The sequence below is a fragment of the Colias eurytheme genome, chromosome 22 (assembly GCF_061535395.1).
Source record: "Colias eurytheme isolate Ceu_HAF_F1 chromosome 22, ilColEury1 Martin Lab GWU primary, whole genome shotgun sequence".
In the NCBI taxonomy this organism is placed as follows: Eukaryota; Metazoa; Arthropoda; class Insecta; order Lepidoptera; family Pieridae; genus Colias; species Colias eurytheme.
This window is the reverse complement of record NC_143001.1, coordinates 7,664,534-7,684,291: the sequence shown is the minus strand read 5'-3', so window position 1 is coordinate 7,684,291 and position 19,758 is coordinate 7,664,534. Positions and strand designations below refer to the sequence as shown.

At 32.6% G+C, this 19,758-nt stretch overlaps 3 protein-coding genes and 1 long non-coding RNA gene across 6 annotated transcripts; all 4 read left to right on the top strand.

Annotated features, from left to right (window-relative positions):
- The first annotated feature begins 1,077 nt into the window (after positions 1-1,077).
- On the top strand, positions 1,078-2,129 carry LOC149898776 (uncharacterized). Of its 2 annotated transcripts, none has more exons than XR_016458027.1 (4): positions 1,078-1,245; positions 1,545-1,779; positions 1,907-1,978; positions 2,097-2,129. It is a non-coding gene; the product is annotated as an uncharacterized LOC149898776 (long non-coding RNA). The 2 variants fall into 2 exon arrangements; XR_016458028.1 differs by lacking the exon at positions 1,078-1,245 and adding an exon at positions 1,316-1,456.
- A 5,750-nt stretch (positions 2,130-7,879) lies between these two features.
- Positions 7,880-10,747, top strand: RpS11 (ribosomal protein S11). Of its 2 annotated transcripts, none has more exons than XM_090115045.1 (4): positions 7,880-7,936; positions 8,600-8,716; positions 9,779-9,984; positions 10,604-10,747. In XM_090115045.1, exons 1-4 carry the CDS (start codon positions 7,925-7,927, stop codon positions 10,725-10,727), a joined length of 459 nt encoding a protein of 152 aa, XP_089971171.1. In that variant the 5' UTR covers positions 7,880-7,924; the 3' UTR covers positions 10,728-10,747. The 2 variants fall into 2 exon arrangements, with proteins under 2 accessions (XP_089971171.1, XP_089971170.1); XM_090115044.1 differs by lacking the exon at positions 8,600-8,716 and adding an exon at positions 8,426-8,554 and having other exon boundaries at positions 7,883-7,936.
- A 3,184-nt stretch (positions 10,748-13,931) lies between these two features.
- galla-1 (cytosolic iron-sulfur assembly component galla-1) lies at positions 13,932-17,785 on the top strand. Its single transcript, XM_090114918.1, has 3 exons — positions 13,932-14,135; positions 14,215-14,478; positions 17,645-17,785. Exons 1-3 carry the CDS (start codon positions 13,991-13,993, stop codon positions 17,740-17,742), a joined length of 507 nt encoding a protein of 168 aa, XP_089971044.1. The 5' UTR covers positions 13,932-13,990; the 3' UTR covers positions 17,743-17,785.
- LOC149898773 (autophagy-related protein 13 homolog) lies at positions 17,785-19,075 on the top strand. Its single transcript, XM_090114917.1, has one exon. It carries the CDS (start codon positions 17,785-17,787, stop codon positions 19,009-19,011), a length of 1,227 nt encoding a protein of 408 aa, XP_089971043.1. The 3' UTR covers positions 19,012-19,075.
- Positions 19,076-19,758: the final 683 nt, after the last annotated feature.

The window sequence follows — 19,758 nt, the reverse complement described above, 5'->3', positions numbered from 1 at the left end:
TGCAAAAAAAATGATGCAAAAAGAATGATGCAAAAAGAATGATGCAAAAAGAATGATGCAAAAAAATGATGCAAAAAGAATGATGCAAAAAAAGGAGAGCAAAAGAATGGTGCAAAAAAAAGAGAGAGCGAGTTATTGAAGGGAGTCCAGTCCAATAACTCGGCTATAGGGATTGCAGATCCGGTCTAGCACGCTATAGGGAAATCTGGTCTAGCACAGTAAGCTAAAGAGATTTCCGGACTGGCACGCTAGAGGGAAATCTGGAGAGATTTCCGGACTAGCACGCTAGAGGGAAATCTGGAGAGATTTCCGGACTAGCACGGTTGCTGAAGGGCTTGCCGGACCAGCACATTGTTTTAATTGTCTTGTTCCCAGGTGCTCAGAAGTCGCTCGAGGACGAGCGTATGTCAGAATGGCCGTGACGGCGCCACCGTCGAAGCTTTAAAAAATAACGAACGGCGAACCGATATAAAGCAGCGCGCGCCCACGACTCGGGTCATTCGTTCGCCGACCGTCGCCGAGTGCACATCTATTACGAGCTTACTATAACTTATTTGTGATATTTATTTTATTAGTGGTCACAATTTTGTAATACCAAGTAATTCTATTAGAAATGACTGTATTGTAAAACTGACATGATTTAAAAGAGCAACTATGGAGTTTCTTGCCGGTTCTTCTCTGTAGATACTGCATTCCGAATCGGTGGTAAATAAAGAAATGTTTGAGTTAGAGGTGTTTCTTTGCTCGATTACCCAACGCAACGCCCACAGCTTGAAAATAGATCCACATTCTACACCTTTCGCCTACAAATACACAAATACAATAACAAAAAAGTTTGTCAACAAACAATTTGAAATAATTAATAAAATAATTATCAATTTACGTTATTTTTATTTTCTTTTTTGATGATCCTACCATCTGTCAAAGCCAGCTTTGGCCGCCATTGAAGATTCGTTTCTTTATTGAACTGACTAATACGTCAATATATGTATTTTTTTCTAGTAACATTATCGAAATAAAACCCGCTATTCACGTAAAACTTGACTAAAAATGTACTTTTTGACAAATATGAATGGTAGACTTTATTTTGTATGACGTTTAACTGACAGGATATTGATAACTTTCAAATTTCAAACATTTGTACAGATTTGAGATTTTTGATAAATTCAAATTCAGTTTTAATTTAAAATGAGTTCAATGATCAATAAACGTTCTCGTTCGACGAATTGGAGTGAGGAGGATAAGGTACGTAATGTACACAAGAAATCTAATAGAATGTACTTATTTCCTTACATGTTTTAAATTTTAATGCTTATTAATAAATATATATTGCTCTTTAGAAAGTGCTTCGAAAATAATTAGTGCTCGAGCGAGCACATATTATATTAGAGAATAAGGATACGTCGACTAATACAAATACAGCAAAAAAACTTGCATGGGAAGATGTTTTGTCTTGGTTATTTTAGTTTTACTTATTCTAACAGTTTCTTGTATTTAATAAATTGTTACAGTGTAATAACATTATTATTGTATTTATATTTCAGTTATAATATCATTTCACTCCATAAAAGGGACTTAAGCCAAATACAAAATCAGTGGAGGAATTTGAAGAAAGCTAAGGCTTCGGAACACAAATTTAGAACGGCAAGAAACATGACAGGCGGGGGACCTCCGCCACCAAGTCCTCCGCCTGAAGATCAAGAGCTTATAGCAGCTCTTCCTAATGAGTTTGTGGTTGATAACAATCCTTTCGATAGCGATGCAACACATGGCCAACAGGTTTATATTTTTTACATTTTCTACTGCTATTATTCCTTAATTTGGAATATCCATTAAGGGATAATAGCGCTATGCATATATAGTTTTTTATTGTGAGATTGAGTAATTATATTTTATATATTTATAGGAAGTTACTAAGGAGTCTGCTGATGATACATTGAAATTGAATGAAAATGATGAAAGCACTGCACATGCATAGGTAATCATATTATATAATAATTTGTATAATATTTTTATCAGTTATGTTATACAAAAATATCAGTATTATAAATAAAATTTATATTATTTTAAAATAATTATTATTTTTTTATTTTTAGCCTGAATTGCCAAATTTCTCCACTGAATTGCCGTGTGCGTCAGGATTGCTCCGCCAAGTTATCAAATCAGAAAATGGTTTCAGCCAAAAATTTGTCAATATTTGTCAAAATCGAAAGAAACAAACCCCGTATTTGTCAAAGCAGAAATAAAGAAGTTATAAGCGTTTTAAGTTGGCCGCGCAATCCTGACGTCAAGGACTGCGCGGCCACGGAGATCTCAGCAACTACTTGGGATAGAGAAATAATTCCTTTTGTCAACTCAAGTCTGTATTTGTCAAGATTTGTCGAAAAATGAATCAAAGCTCTATATCAATATTATAATTAAATATTCGCCTTGAAAGTCATGGCCGCGCAGTCCTTGATTTGCTATTTTGTTTTTAGTATTTTTTTTATTAAAATTGAAGACTTCATATAGTATAGGAGTTAAAAAGAGAAAGGTCTTAATTTGTCGAAACTGACAAAAGCTTTAAAATACGACTAAAGTGTAATTAAACAGACGAAATCAATTTAAAACACAAAACTCGTGGCCGCGCAGTCCTGACGTTACTTTAAACCATGATATCTCAATAACTATAGTAGCTAGGATTTTGCTGTAGACGTCCATATAATCCTTATATTAACCCCATTAAAATGACATATCCTTTTACCCTCAACACTGTTTGGGACGCGAGTAATCTCAAGAATTATGTTACCCCATACAATGTTCTAGTAGAGTGACCATAATGTCGATTTGTTTTTAATCTTTGTCAAACTGGCTATGACAGCACAGTTCAAGGGCATTCTGTTCTGTTAGTCAAAAACTTAAATAAAATACTAAATAAGACGAAATAAAAAACTTGTTTAATATTTGAATATTTTTATTCATTGCACAAATATAAAGATTTCAAAAATCAACAAAATCATTTTTCTTCAACTTTAAATGTTTTAATATTTTTTGCAGATAAATCAGTAAAATTACTATTTTAACATTATTCTAAGTTGGTCTCTTCGGCCGCACTACAGGAGCATCGACGCGAGTTTGCCTATTGCGCTCTCTTTCTAATATTGCTTTTCATTCGCACATATTTCAGTGCATGCATAAATTCTACCCCATCAAGAAGAAAACATGTGTTTATACCGTTAAATTTAGATATAATTAATATTTTCACCATCAGTAACTTGGAAGATTCTATTATTATTCATGATTGGGAAAACAAGCAATGCAGAAAATGCAATGAAGTAGTTCTATTTCATTATACCTTGTCAAAAATTGTTACATTCGATTTAAATGGCACGCAAATGGTGTTTTTACATGAGCTACCTAAAAGTATAATAATTAAACAAAACATTTATAAATTATTAGGTGCCGTAGAATATGTTCCTCCAATACTTGGAACAATAGGGCATTATAAGTGTCATATTATAAGAAATAGCGGAATGCTTTGTTACGACGATAACAAGAGTAAATTAGAAGAGAGTACAAACGATTCTGTATATATCCATTTTTTAACTTATGTTTTAGTAGAGGTGTAAGAGCCGATGAAAAACATTTAAAGTTGAAGAATAATGATTTTGTTGATTTTTGAAATCTTTATATTTGTGCAATGAATAAAAATATTCAAATATTAAACAAGTTTTTTATTTCGTCTTATTTAGTATTTTATTTAAGTTTTTGACTAACAGAACAGAATGCCCTTGAACTGTGCTGTCATAGCCAGTTTGACAAAGATTAAAAACAAATCGAAATTATGGTCACTCTACTAGAACATTGTATGGGGTAACATAATTCTTGAGATTACTCGCGTCCCAAACAGTGTTGAGGGTAAAAGGATATGTCATTTTAATGGGGTTAATATAAGGATTATATGGACGTCTACAGCAAAATCCTAGCTACTATAGTTATTGAGATATCATGGTTTAAAGTAACGTCAGGACTGCGCGGCCACGAGTTTTGTGTTTTAAATTGATTTCGTCTGTTTAATTACACTTTAGTCGTATTTTAAAGCTTTTGTCAGTTTCGACAAATTAAGACCTTTCTCTTTTTAACTCCTATACTATATGAAGTCTTCAATTTTAATAAAAAAAATACTAAAAACAAAATAGCAAATCAAGGACTGCGCGGCCATGACTTTCAAGGCGAATATTTAATTATAATATTGATATAGAGCTTTGATTCATTTTTCGACAAATCTTGACAAATACAGACTTGAGTTGACAAAAGGAATTATTTCTCTATCCCAAGTAGTTGCTGAGATCTCCGTGGCCGCGCAGTCCTTGACGTCAGGATTGCGCGGCCAACTTAAAACGCTTATAACTTCTTTATTTCTGCTTTGACAAATACGGGGTTTGTTTCTTTCGATTTTGACAAATATTGACAAATTTTTGGCTGAAACCATTTTCTGATTTGATAACTTGGCGGAGCAATCCTGACGCACACGAATTGCCACGTATAAATCCTACACATCATATTTTCAAAGCTAAACCAAAAAAAACGTAAGTATGTAATGTTGAAAATAGAATTTCATGAAATTTCCTGTGCTTATTGTTCAGCTGTGATTTATGTGAAATAATGTTTAATGTTTATGTTATTTTTACAGTGGGAAATCAAATTCCAATTACGAGCATCAATTATTCCTCCTTGCAAAAAAAGCAGGGAGGAATTAATGAAGCAACAACAAGAGTTGCATCTATTAAGAATAGAGCAAGAGAGGGAGCTTCACCTATTAAGAATAGAACAAGAGAGGGAGCTTCACGAGAAGAAGCTCCAAATACTTGCATTAGAGGAGGAATATTTAAAAAAAATAAATTTTGAAAAATAATAAAATATGGTTTTTATTGATTAAAATAAGTTTCAATATAAATGGCCCTGTTTATATTTTCGTCTTCATCTTCTATATTATCAGGGATAGTTGGATCGATTAATAATTGATTTTCAAGGCCTGAAGGATCTAGAAAAATACAAAATAAAGAATTAAAATATGCTTATTTTTTATGTATTGGCATTATTAAATATACTTTGTTTACATATTAGTTTGCACAAATACCTTGATTTAAAATAGACTCATTAAAGAGTATTGCTAAATTGTGCAAAACTGCACAAGCAACAATAGTGGTCTTGATCACTTGCAGAGACCCTCGCATTGTTTCGTTGAGTATGCGGAATCTTTGCTTCCACACCCCAAAGCAACGCTCTACAGTATTCCTCGTTCGTATGTGACTCAGGTTGTACCTTTCTTCTGCCTGTGTCCTTGGTCTTAATATTGGTGTTAGAAGATGCGAAGTACAAGGATACCCGCTATCTCCAATCAGCTTCCCATGAAATTCATTCTCCTCAAACCTCCGCTTTATTGAGCTTTCTCTATATATGCGGGAATCATGTGTACTTCCTCTCCAGTGACACACAATATCGCAGATTTTAAGGTCAGAGTCACATACTACCTGTAATTATTGTCATCAATATTATTATAAATTAGAAACACATAATAGCACACATAACAATGAAAATTTATTACTTTAAATACACTATGATCAAACTAAAATGTTATTGTACAATGTTCATACTTGAGTGTTAATGGAGTAATGTCCCTTCCTATTAACATAGTACTGTCCAGCCTCTCCACTCACTTTGCGTATCTTAATATGAGTGCAATCTATTGCACCAATGATACGCTTCATCCCGCATATTATGGCCTCAAATTTCCTAATTGCTTTGGCTTCCTCGGTTGAGTTCGACGGCATATTAATATAACGCGAACTTTTAGAAGCTAACGCAATAGCAACATTTCGGGACAAACGGGAAAGTGTCTGTTGACTCATTCTGTGAATGTCAGCACAATCTTCTTGGATCTGTAATGTAATAGATCGTTATACAGGCTTTTCTATTGTATATATCCAAAACTAGAGCACAAGTCACATGACACATCTACCTCATGCCGGCCCCAATATCGAATAACTGCCATCACTTGCAGTTCCACTGGAATACCGCCCCCTCGAGTGTCCACGCGAAGGTCATCCCGAATCAAATTAAGGCCGCTGCCACAGAGTACTTTTATATATATAGGTATGGCCGCTGCATACGTGACGGGAAAATACCTCGGACGGGACGTGAGCGGGACGGGCACGTGATTGCCTCGTTCACAACGGGAACGTGGAGCAAACGCATACGCACCGTGACGTGATTCTGATCTAACGTGCTAGTGTTGTGAACAACGAAAGATGGATTTTTCAATTCAAGAATTGGCTTTAATTGCTATTGCTCTAGATGACGAAGAAGCTACGACCGTCAAGAAAACATTAACATCTTTGTAATCTACATTCTGCAAATAAAGAAATTTGAATTTGAATTTAAACTAAACAATACTGTTTTTGATTTATAAGCTTAAGATGTTTCATTTTTATATTTTTGGTAATAATGCCGCCATAAAACAAAAATATTATGCACTAAAATTATTTTGGCATTTTAAACATAAAATACCTACGTAATTCAGAACACGATGAAGTGTCACAGGAATCATCATAGGTGAAAAGGACTAAGTATAGTTAGGAATACCACAATATCTAAATATCTAAATATTGTGGGTTCGCTATACTATACAACGCTGGATATGAGCGAACACATTCGATTAGTTTTTCGTCGTCCATTTTCGATACTTGGAAGGCGTCACTACTAATCTCTCCGGCACGAACGGAGCGACTGTGCATACGTAGCGAAATCACGGACGGGACGGGGCACGTGCGGGACGGGACGTGCTAAACATCGTCGGCGACGATATTTTTCCCGTCCACGTTCCCGTCCCGTCGATGTTCCCGTGACATATGCGTATTTGGATACATTTTGTATGCAACGATGTTTCCAAAACTTCCCGTCACGTCCCGTCCGGGTAAAATCCCGTCACGTATGCAGCGGCCTTTAATGATTTGTTGCATGTTATTCTTTCCGAATCTATACCTCGACCGTAGTGTGGCCCTGTGGCCGCTACAAAAAATATATTGACACCATAGATTGACACTAATACCAGGTTATTTTAATTCTAGGTTGAAAAGTAGGTTTTTAATAAATAAGCACTCTCAGAACAATAGATTTATTTAATAAATGAAACGATACCATTTTAAATTTCGCGCTGTTTATGTATGATGTGCGCATGCCTTAATGCTCTAAGGCGCATGCGCAGGTTTTTATTATTTTATAATTTTAATAAAATAAATAATTCAACAATTTCAATGATGAGCCCATACGGACCTAACGGTAAAGAATACGATTTTGATAAAATTTGCCAATTTTGCTATGGATGGGGTGCTAAAGTGTAACTTTTTTATACCTAAAATTAAAAAAAAATTATTTAAAAAAAAACTAAAGGGGACCTAACGAAAAAACTGTGGGACCTTATAGGACCTAACGGAGACCTATCGATTGAGGTCATTTTTGACCCAAAATTCTATGGATGGGGTGCTAAAGTGCATTTTTTTTTATACCTAAAATTTAAAAAATTATTTAAAAAAAAACTAAAGGGGACCTAACGAAAAAATTGTGGGACCTTAAAGGACCTAACGGGGACCTAACGATCAAGGTCATTTTCGACCCAAAATTCCATTGATGGGGTGCTAAGTTTGCACTGGTAGAGAAATGTTCATTTTTTTATGTATTGAAAAATTTGTGTAATCCAGAAACATATACATAAAAACGACCTCTTTTAGTTTAGTTACATAAATTAATAAGAAACATTATTTTTAATTCAAAATTAACATTAAAAATAAATCGGTATTTTACTTAACTTATATAATCTGTAAAAATTTCATCGTATTCCTATCAAATGTTTTATCTGTGACAGTTCTTTTCATTGTCAAGCAAAATGGCGGATCAGGTAGGTGCCGAGTTTCTTGCAAATTAAATCGTTTTCAATGAATAATTTTATAATTTTTTAACCATTTTAGTGATAAAAAAGTGTTAGATTTTATAAACTTAACATAATTTAAAGTTTTTACTCAAATAAGTGAAAATGTGTTTGTTGTTTTCATCCACGTGGGAATCGGCTGGTTATTGTAATCGTAGTCTAATTTCTATTTTAAAAACTAAAACTAAGCCCCGAAAACGTTTACTTAATATGTCCATCCACATATTAAGCGTATATTATCATAAAAACATTAACCTAGCCAGTTGACTTAGAAATTTAGGTTATAAGTAAAGTACCACTCCACAATATGTATCAGCAAACAGGTAATGTAGCTTTAAATAATAATTAGAGCAAGTAATACATTACTAATAGTAACCGTAAGACTTCGCTGCAATAAGCCTGTAGATATTCCCTTAATATTTTCAATTTTAAACCGCTAATTGATATTACCAATTGCAGACCGAACGTTCCTTCCAAAAACAACCAACGGTGTTCTTGAACCGTAAAAAAGGGATCGGTGTCAAACGTAGCCGTAAGCCTTTGAGATACCACAAAGATGTGGGACTCGGTTTCAAAACACCACGCGAGGTAAACTTCAAGTGTGATACTAACGTGTGTTTTTTTTTTCTATAGACAGAGAAAGCGTTTCAGAAACAGGTTACGGTTTTCCTGAACCGTAAGGGAGGTCTGAAAAGGAAGGACATGCGGCATCATAAGAATGTCGGTCTGGGTTTCAAGACACCGAGAGAGGTCTGGTTTTGTTTACAGTTAAACTTGGTCCGCTGGTGGTGGCTTCATCGTTGCTATTGGGATATTTATGCAATGATTAGTATTTCACTTATTTGTTTCTGTAGTAAAAAACCATTTATTGTAGTTGTTTTACCTCTACTGATTTACTTTTAGTAAAGCCAATATTTGATTACTATATTAACTAAATTTTATTCTTTTGAATTGCTTTAAGTGAAATATTAATTGTTCTACATTCATGTTATGCTCGTTATAAATCACGGTCTCTGTATGCTATGGGTATATATATTATGGGCTATTGGTAAGTTGCATGTGAAATATCAGATGTTAATACACTCATCTTCACAAGACAGTAAAATTAAATTCGTCAATTTTTATATTATTTATTTAATAATTAATATCTTTGTTTAGTGTATTATTTTTATATACTGCACTGTAATAAATACATTGGTGGAGGTTCACATTATTTAGCTTTTTGTGCTAAACAAATATTTAAATTATAGTTTTGTTAGAAATAATAACACGGTAATCTAGCAAAAATATAATTTAATTGTTCACTGCTATGTACAAAATATATATTCAAGCTATAAGTGCTAATAATGCTTTTGGGGCTAAAGCTTATCAATGAACCAAAATGATGAAAATCACACGACGGTCTTCCGATTACTATGTGACGATGACTGTGTTCTAACCCAAAATCTGATTGGTTTATTGTTCCTTATAAAAATATTTACCATATACATTCGAATTTTCAATATCACAGAAATATCTAGATAATAAATTCAAAATTCAATTCAAATTCAAAATATTAATTCGCAACATTTGTGCAAATACATATTTTTTTAGAAATTATTCAAAACAAATGTACTGTAACAAATTATCCAACACAAATGTACTGTACATAATAAAATATACTTATCTAAACACCCCCCTTAGTTACAATATTTAAAAAGTCAATTCATTTTCTATAAAGGATAAACATTTTTACAAGGAACCACACACCTTCATACATTACAAACACACATCAAATCGTCATCTATAAGTCACATTACTACTATTCCGCAGGCGATTGAAGGCACATACATTGACAAGAAGTGTCCCTTCACTGGTAATGTCTCGATTCGTGGTCGAATCCTTACAGGAGTGGTCCAAAAGATGAAAATGCAAAGGACCATCGTTATCAGACGTGATTATCTTCACTACCTTCCAAAGTATAACAGATTCGAGAAGAGACATAGGAATATGTCTGTTCATTTATCGCCTTGCTTCAGGTATGTTTTCATTATTTATGGTTTAATTGTATATGTGGAAATAAGTTGTTAAATGTATGATAAGTAATGTGTACTGAAAGATGTGATGAAAAAATTTAATTGAATTGAAATTGAATTTTGTCATTTTTGTATATGATTGAATATTGTTTATTTCAAACTCAAACTCAAACATTTATTTATTCAATTAGACTTCTTCGAGAAGCACTTTTGAAACGTCAATACATATTTTTTACATTTACCACCGATTCGGAAAGTAGTATCTATGGAGAAGAACCGGCAAGAAACTCCATAGTTGCTTTTTTAAATCATATCAGTATTACAATTTAATTTTACAAAATATGTAACTGTTTATTATCATATTTGTATTGGAGATGAAAGAAAGTCATTTTCATTTTTTACACAAGCTGAGCATAGTTTGTTTAGGAAAATGTAAAAATGGCAATTTTTGGGACTTGATAAAAGTATTTAAATTATTAAATGATGATACTCACACGACGGTCTTCTGAAGACTATTTGACGAAAAACGTGTTCTAACCCAACATCTGATATTATTCAACACTTTATAAATTTTATTTCCACTAAAATATCATTTTTAAACGATTTTCTTTATAACTTTCAGAGATGTGGAGCTAGGAGACATTGTCACCATTGGAGAATGCAGGCCTTTATCAAAGACTGTGCGATTCAATGTATTGAAGGTCTCCAAAGGCAAGGGATCCAAGAAGTCGTTTAAAAAATTCTAAATAAAATTACTTTATAAGTATGCGGTGTTTTATTGTAGTCATGACGTACCTACTTTATATACATACATGTTGAAATTCTGATGGTCGTCTTGGTTTCAAATCATTATAATAATTAATATGAACTGAAGAGTTTGAACCTTGGTTTGAACTTGAACAATAATCTCGGGAACTATGGGACCAATGCCAAAAATTCAAACTAATAAATGACCTATTGAAAATACAGATTATTTATCTCCCATAGTCGAACATTAAAATTGCCTACACACATTGCAACTAGGGAATGCAAATCCGTTTACTTTACAAAATCCGGATTTTGAAAAACGGATTTATACAATAATCCGGAGAATCCGGATTTAGCGGATTTTGAATGAAAAATTTGACTTTTCCGTTTGAAACGTTTATTATTATGTAAAATCAATAAAAAAACATGAATCTTAGTTAAATCAAATGTATTTATATTTTTCAATACCTAGAAATTAACTAGACAAACTCTAAAATTCTAATAAAATAAAAACTTTTACACTTTGGTAAAGAAAAAACATAAAGCAGACTCCTTGTCACATCCATCAGACATAAACATTATAACAAAACATTTAATATTTTCTTAGATAATAGAAACAACATAAATTGCAAACAGAGTTTTCATCATAAATACAAATATATTAAAACGAAACAGCTACAATTTTCTAAATCAGTAAGCAAAATCCTATTTTGCTTTTTCATTCTTTATTAGTAATGATGATAGTCTTTCCATCAGAGTTCTTATTTTTATCAAAATCAGTAATAACAAAATTCAAATTTTCATGAACACAACTACACACAAAGTATAACTTCAATAAACAAGATTCTACAAAGTTAAAAAAAATACTTATTAATCGTAGCTAAAATAAAACATTATAAATGGAAGCTACTCCTTTACTTATGCTGGCCATACACCATACTTTCTATCGTCCAATCGGCATGACGCTGCAGCTTGATCCAATCTGCAGTTTGTCCATAGAGACCACACACACAACGTTTGAATTGTCCAATCGGCAGCAACGTTCAGTTGAAGCCATGGCGTCACCGGTGACAGACGACGATGTTTTAGCCGTTTTGGGCGTTTTATTCGTAAAAATGAAACTAAAAAAGGATTATATGCCGGGAAGATTGTTGTTATATATATGTACCTATTTAATGAGAAGTACCCAATGTGTTAAGTAATCTGGTACTTCATCTATCTCCCAAACAAATCTTATCCAAATCCGTAACCGTTGACATCTAAACATCCATATACTTTCATATTTATCGACCAAGCGAGCGAAGCGCCTATGCTTCAGCTTGGACGAAAAATCTTGACCAGACTGAAGTGACGATCGTATACCGCCATACACGGTCCAATCGACATGATCCAATCGCCATGATCAAGCCAAAAGAATCGAAATTCGATTGTTCCGTCAAGTATTTAACTATCATGCCAAATAATGCCAATCCACTCCCACACATGGTCAGTTCTAACTGATCCAATCGGTAGCGTCATGCCGAATGGACGATAGGAAGTATGGTGTATGGCCACCATTAGCCTGTCTTTCACTCGAATACTCGAAGCTGCGTAAGCTGAAATACGTTCCAGTCGACGCTTCGAATGATGATAAATTGTTGTAAACAAAAGTCAACAGTAATGCAATGTGATAAGATCTAAATTCAAACGTATTATTTCTAGGCCCGCTTCGTGACGTGTCGCGATTCGCGCCAAATTCGACTGCTTGCGCGGGAACGGGATGCACTTACAGTGCCATCTATCGTCTAACGCAAGAAACATTAGAACCTATAAATATTGTAATACTGTGCTAATATGTTCGAAAAATCCGGATTCCATTCTTTAAATCCGGATTTAAAAGCCTATTTAAATTCGAGCAAAATCCGGATTTATCGGATTTCGGGTAATCCGGATTGCATTCCCTAATTGCAACGCCATTATTAATTTTATTAGTATCTCGATGATTAGAGCTCATTTTTAAAATTTATTCTGTGCGTGTTTAGTACGCGCTACCGCCCAACAGCCGCCACGAAAGAAATCCTGTGGCGAAACTATGAACTAAATTTGACAGTCCAGCAATCATGTGGGATAAAGGTTATGAGTTGCCACGATAAAACTATGATTTAAACTTATTAATGAAACAAAAACAAAGGATTGCATGAAAATATTTGTTTAGATGAAATTAAGACAAGTGGACTATAGCCTATAGGTGATAATTAATAAACTTTAGAAAACCTTTAGACATAGGTACATAATTATTTAAAATATCTAAAACCCATTTCACAAGTGTTTTCCCAAATTGATGGCATAATATGAATTAAATATTTTATGTATACTACTACAAAAAAAAATATATAAAAAAACATATACTTGTTTCGTAGTAAATAGTCATTATAGTTAAAACTATTTATTAGTGTTTAGCATTTTAAAGTTTAAGTATAGGTAGTTTGGTCAACGTTTCATATACTATTTTATTTTCATAAAGTAGGTACACATATTTTGAATATTTTTTTTAATTTTGGACTAGAAGTTTGACATTGCATCGGGGACTTCCGGGTATGTGAATAATTTAAAAAATTGTGAATACCCATTGAATACCACATAAAAAGCATGATTACTTGCTCTGTGATGAGTATCGTGGAGATTTTGCATGAAAATAAACGAGTTACAGCATTCATATATTTTGTTGAATTAAGCATTTACCTAAGCATTTACCCCATCATCCGGAATTAACTTTACGCCGGCTACAGACTCTTTTGTTTTTTTATTCATTTCATTATAAATAATTCTCAATAAGAATTCATTACCTATTGATTTCTTCAAAAAATACATTGGAATGGAGAAATAAAACACCATGGGCCATGAGTAGGTAAATAATATTATTAATGTTTCCTTTTGATCGACTTTTGGATATTAGAATCGCATTTTCGTTGATTTTAGTATTAAACTATCACTTTTAGAAATGGCAAAGAATACGCAGTAATCTTATATGAATAAGAAAAAGCATACATTCAGTAAATAACGGTTAAATATGATTTTTTTATTATATAAATATATAATTGAAAAAAAAAATATTATATAAATATATAATTGAAAAAAAAAATATATATGAACAATAATCGATTTATCGGTATTTTTTTATCGGTACTATAAACTGCTCAAATTGACAAGTGACAACACTATTATGAATACAAACATGTCCGACTCGTTAACGTAATAATATCAAAGTCTAATTTCTGACGATATGTTATCGTTCTTTTCAAAGCTTTCATTAAGCAACTCGCAGAAGCCGCCGGAGGAAGTCGCTACGCCCGCTTATATGGACAAAAGTGCAACATTAGAGGAACTTGGGTACAAGGACAATAATGAGTTGAGAGAGACGATTTATGGTTTGTTTTGAGTTGTTGTGTGGTTTGTGGCTTTTGTCTCCAAGTTACTGTGGTTTTAATTAGTGTTGTGGTGTTTTAGACTTTTTGAGGACGATACGGGACCCGGAGAAGCCTAGTACTTTGGAGGACCTGAAAGTCGTATATGAAGAAGGGATTTTCATCAAGGAGTCGACGGAGGACAATGTTCCCGTGTTGAGAGTAGAGTTTAATCCTACCGTTCCCCACTGTTCCTTGGCTACGCTAATTGGACTCTGTATTAGAATAAAGATTCAACGATCGCTTCATCATCCTGTCAAACTGGATATTTTCATCAAGAAAGGAGCACATACAACTGAAGATGAAAGTAAGTTACTATTAATTAAATTATGCATATGATGCAAATAATTTACACATTCAAATACATTAGACTTTTACTACACGACAATAGGAAAGGAAGATACATTTACATATAATTACCCTAATTAAATAAATCATTATTATTTGTATGTATTCTTTGTTCCTACAAACAAAACATTCCATTTGTTAGATATGTGCTTATCTACGGGATTTATCAACAATATCACCTAGTTGTTTTAAAAATCACACTTTTTGTTTATTAACAACTTGTGACCTTGTTAAGGCAGTTCAAAGATTGTAACAATTATAGTAAAAATGAGATTCAGCCCAGAGATTACTTTTTAATACATTATTCATATTTCCATAATTCCAATTTAAATTATTCAGATACTTCATTTATTATTATTCTGATCAGAATGAATATTCTAATTGTATAAAGTTATAGTTTCACTTTTTATTTTAATCAGTTATAGGTAAATAGTATTTATATCTTATTAACCGACTTCAAAAAAAGGAGGAGGTTATCAATTCGGCCAGTATATTTTTTATAGGTGTTCTACTATTATCACGGTGTATTGTGCATGTTAAATAGTATCATTGTATTTTGGCCCTATAGAGTTTGGAATTTTATTAACAAAAAAAAACAATATGGTAGGATATAAGTAATAATAATAATAAACACTTTATTGCACACACAAACAAAACAAAATCAAACAAAAAATACAAACAAAGTAATATAGAGCGGGACAAAATAGGCGGCCTTATCGCTAAGAAGCGATGTCTTCCAGGCAAGGATATAAGTGTTTATATAATTAAAAAGTTTCAATGAAATAGGCACATGATTATTTTCATTTAATTCTTATTGTTTTTGTTGAATTACCCCAATATAAAAAAAAAAACTATTACATTTATATCATTGTAGATTAAAGTATGAATATATGGCTCTTAATATTAGCAAATTCCTAATTAGAAGTAATTACTAATTAATATTCATCAAAGAATCACCTGTAAACCATAATTATTTCTCATGAATACTTACTAAGTATTCCTCTTTAAATATTTCAGGATATAATTATATCCTTTTTCCTTAGGCTATGAAACAAAACTTGTCAGTCATGCAATGTATCATACAATATTACAAACATAAAAATATATTATTTGTATATGTTTTTATCATGTTATTATGACTAACATGCAGACAAGCATCATAATGTATTGAAATGTTAGGATCTGAGTTTGAGATAGGATTAAGTCAGGACATGGGGTTATAACTTTAAACTAGGTTTATAACTTTTATTTAAAGTAACTAAAGAGAATAGAATAGGTTGATTTATGTGTTTAATAAATCAAATAGTTTTATTAAACGCATAAATCCTACTTACGACTAGAACTATAAACTAGTTGCTTGCTTTGGCGCATGTTGTATTTTTTTGGGCGATTCACTTACACATAGTTAAACCATTCAAATGTGTAACAGAATGTAATGATTTTAACTGTAATTGTTTGGCCTCCATTTATGCTAATCTGTATTCTGTACAAACATCAACAAATTTAAAATGAAGCCAGACAGAGCTATGGCCAGCAACTAGTTATTAGTTATTATAATAACTGTACCATATTATATTCTTGCATATACCTATTCAATTAAAAGCACTTGTTATGACATAAGAAACAGTTTTATTTCTTTTGCACAGATAAACAAGATAATTTGCAGATAGAAAACTTATTTCATGGTCTTCAATAGTCAAAGCATTTTGTTCCTTACACAATAATAAATAGGATGTATTATTCTATTATGTGTCTGTGAAAAATTATTGTAGGACTTATAGCAAAATTATCTTTTATTACAGCAATAAACAGCTGTGTAATATTATGTAAAGAATAGATTGTGCTTAATAAGATATTTAAACTTATTAATATTTTTTTAGCTGTTATCATTGGCATTAATTGAATAATTATATTTCGATTTTATATTCCGCTTTAAATTATAAATAAATTTCTATGTTACTTTCTACTTGGGATCTAAAATAATATTGTGAAGGGGAAAGATTTGACCTTGTAATATTTGAATTATTTTAACACCTGAATTTGCACAACAAATTCATAAAATTATGGCTATGTTGGATATTAAAAGCAATGTTATAATCTTTCCATGAACAGTAAGGGTAAAACCAGATTCGGATGTTTTATAATTTGCAGCCTTTTTCTTTTACAAATATATAAAACAGGCTCTTCAAGAATTATTGTAACATAGGTTTTTTTTTATTGAGAAACAGGTCTGGTTCTGTATAAACAACACAACATGTAACAGTTACATACTCAATAGGTATTGTGCTGGTGAATTGAATCTATTGAAATGTAACTTTTTATATAGTGGAGCGCCGTAAGGTTTATACCTCGGAATCCAGGGCCAGTCAATGAATCTTAATATAAACCTTGAAAATATGTTTTTAATAGTATATAGAAAAATGTTAAAAAAAAATTTTTTCGCGCTCTCATTTTTTTAAAAATTATTATAAACAATTATTAATTTTTTGGAGTTTTCATTGATTTATATTAGTCAAAAGTCATATGTAAGGCATAAAAATGGTCAAACCTCGGAACCCAGGGCCAGTCAATGAATCTGTATATCAAGTATGAGACTGCATTATTAAAACCTCAAATAAAAAAGTTAAAAAAAAAATTGACCGATCTCGATTTACAACAATTTTTAACAACAATTTACTGAAAAATGAGAGGCGGAAGGGGGAAAAAGTGTTTATAGTGAAAAATTTTATTTTATTTTTTTTAATAAATTACGTATATGTGCAGAGTAACTTCAATGTTAATTTATTAGATTATCGTAAAAAATAAGTTAAAAAAAAATTTATCATTAACTATACACATTGTTACATCATTGTACATTATTGTCGTCGTCGTCGATCTCGTTGATATAGATTGTAGGTGAAGGATTAGTGCAGCTGTCACCATTGCATTCTAAGCAAGCTGCAGTGCAGTTTAATCCACTTTTCCTGCACCCACAAGATGCTCCACATCAATATTTCTCTTCCAAGCCATGTTTGAACTTGCAAAAATACTCTTTTAAAGCAAATTAAACAAGCTACTACATTGTCTACACATAATAAAGTTATCAATTTTTCTTTGCTATAATGTTATGTATGTTTTATTTACAGTCAACAAGCAGATCAACGATAAAGAGAGGATTGCAGCTGCAATGGAGAACCCAAATCTCCGGAACCTCGTAGAAAGCTGCATAGCTGATGAAGAATAACTTAACATATACGTAGTTTAGTGGCGAATATATCCTGTAAACATGGCGCCGGACGCAGCGTTCTCAAATATTAGCGATAAAAATGAATTCACAAAGTTCACTAAGTTCTTAGCCTATAAGGGGGTGCAAGTCATCGTCGAATCGCGCAAAGGTATCAAGATAGAACCGAATACAAAACCACATTCATCAGACACGGACTGGTTTAATCTTCAAATACCAGATTCTCCTGAAGTGAATCAAGCCACGAAAAATGCGCTTCCTTCAGAAAGAATACTAGAAACAATCAGATCACATCTTAATGTCGAAATATCCGTGCAGACTGAAGATGGCGATGAAATGGTCCTCGAGTTGTGGACGCTAGGTCTCGATGAAACTCAGTTTGACACGTCTTTGAAAGCTATGAACACAGTTTATTTCAGAATGGGGATATTATTGAAGTCCCTCATCACTATTACGAGGATAACACCCGCGTATCATTTATCAAGGAAACAACGGACAGAATCGTTTACGATTTTCTATAGAGTATACAGCGGTGAGCCTAAGTTAAAAGCATTAGGTGACTCTGTAAAGAAAGTTCAAGCTGGCATGCTTAAAACACCACTTGGCGGGCTTGGCTTTACCGTATCCTACCGAACTAACTTTTCTATATCACCTAATAGATCAGAGAAAAACAAAACACTATTATTGAAAAGTGATCACTTTGAACTCAGCCCAAAGCACGTAATCTTCGAAACGAAAAAGAAAAAGGAACCAAAATCACCACAACCCGTAGACCTGAATAAGCCGCTTAGATTGGCAGCTTTTGTTGATGAAATACTTGTAGAGCAAGCGATAAGAGAATTTCTAGAGAAAATACCGATACCAAAATGCAGAGTTAAACCGCGGGTCACATTGATGGTTGAAGATAAACCCGAATGTAAGAGCACTCAGGAATTAGACATGAGTGTTATTTCAAAGAGTCCAACATCACTAGAAATGCCGCCTAAAAGATTCCCCGGATTCAGGAGTGAACATGAACCGCCGTTAAAGCTGCTTTGCTTTCCCTTCGCTGATAACCATCCTATACGCGAATTGGCAGAATTCTACAAAGATTTCTTCAACGCGCCACATTTAAAACTATCAGATTATAGCACAGCGTTTAAGGAAGAAAAAGTAGAAATGACTACGGAAGATTTTTCTGAAGATCTCGCGAAACATGAAAGTTCTCTTATCGAATTTGATAGATTGGTCGATGACATGTGCAGGTCGGCGGAATGGAGTGGAAACTGAGGTGATGGAAGACTGATATATTATGAAATGTTATGGGATATAAATAAAGTTTATGATGGTTTAATATTTTTATCCTTTGGCCCTTGACGTACCTGAAAATTAAATAGTAGCGAAGTTCCAAAATTTTGCGCTTTTTTAAAGAATTTTAAACATTCCTGCTCATGATAACTAGTTCCTTAGATAATCAAATGTTGAGTTTAAATTCTTTTAAGTGATGTGAAAGTATCATGTTGTAGAGAAATGAAATTGAAAATTGGAGACTGAAACGAAAGTGAGAGAAAAAGAAGGGATAAGATTTGTTTTACTAAGATAATTTGAATTATACTATAATATGTTCTTAGTGATTTTCGAATAAATGAAAGTATCAGTAATTACCTCTGTAAAAAATTGGCCTTTTTTGAAAGATTCAATCATAGGAAAGTGGTTCGATCTATAAAGACCTTTAGAGTGTAGTAGGTACATAGCTCCCATTGTATGTAAATAAACATACCATTCGTTGTTGCAATCGAAAAGAACATATAATATAATATAACACATTTAATTTCAAACTAATTAGTGATATCCATCTTGCCTAACATTTACGTAATTATAATGAGTTTCAAAAAACAAGTAACACCATAACTGTTGAAAGAATTTAGTCATTTCTGTAATAGTTATTACTATAAATTTTTAGTGACTGAGAAAGTATTAATTTTTTTTTAAAGTTACCGTTTTTTTAAGTCATCTATGCTTATGTGAAACGAACAG

Coding starts and splice junctions, on each gene's coding strand:
- LOC149898773 (XM_090114917.1), top strand. CDS start 17,785: ATGGCGCCGGACGCAGCGTTCTCAAATATTAGCGATAAAAATGAATTC.
- galla-1 (XM_090114918.1), top strand. CDS start 13,991: ATGTTATCGTTCTTTTCAAAGCTTTCATTAAGCAACTCGCAGAAGCCG. Junction 14,136..14,214: donor GTTGAGAGAGACGATTTATG/GTTTGTTTTGAG, acceptor GTGGTGTTTTAG/ACTTTTTGAGGACGATACGG. Junction 14,479..17,644: donor ACATACAACTGAAGATGAAA/GTAAGTTACTAT, acceptor TTTTATTTACAG/TCAACAAGCAGATCAACGAT.
- RpS11 (XM_090115044.1), top strand. Junction 8,555..9,778: donor GTTTCAAAACACCACGCGAG/GTAAACTTCAAG, acceptor ACTATTCCGCAG/GCGATTGAAGGCACATACAT. Junction 9,985..10,603: donor CATTTATCGCCTTGCTTCAG/GTATGTTTTCAT, acceptor TATAACTTTCAG/AGATGTGGAGCTAGGAGACA.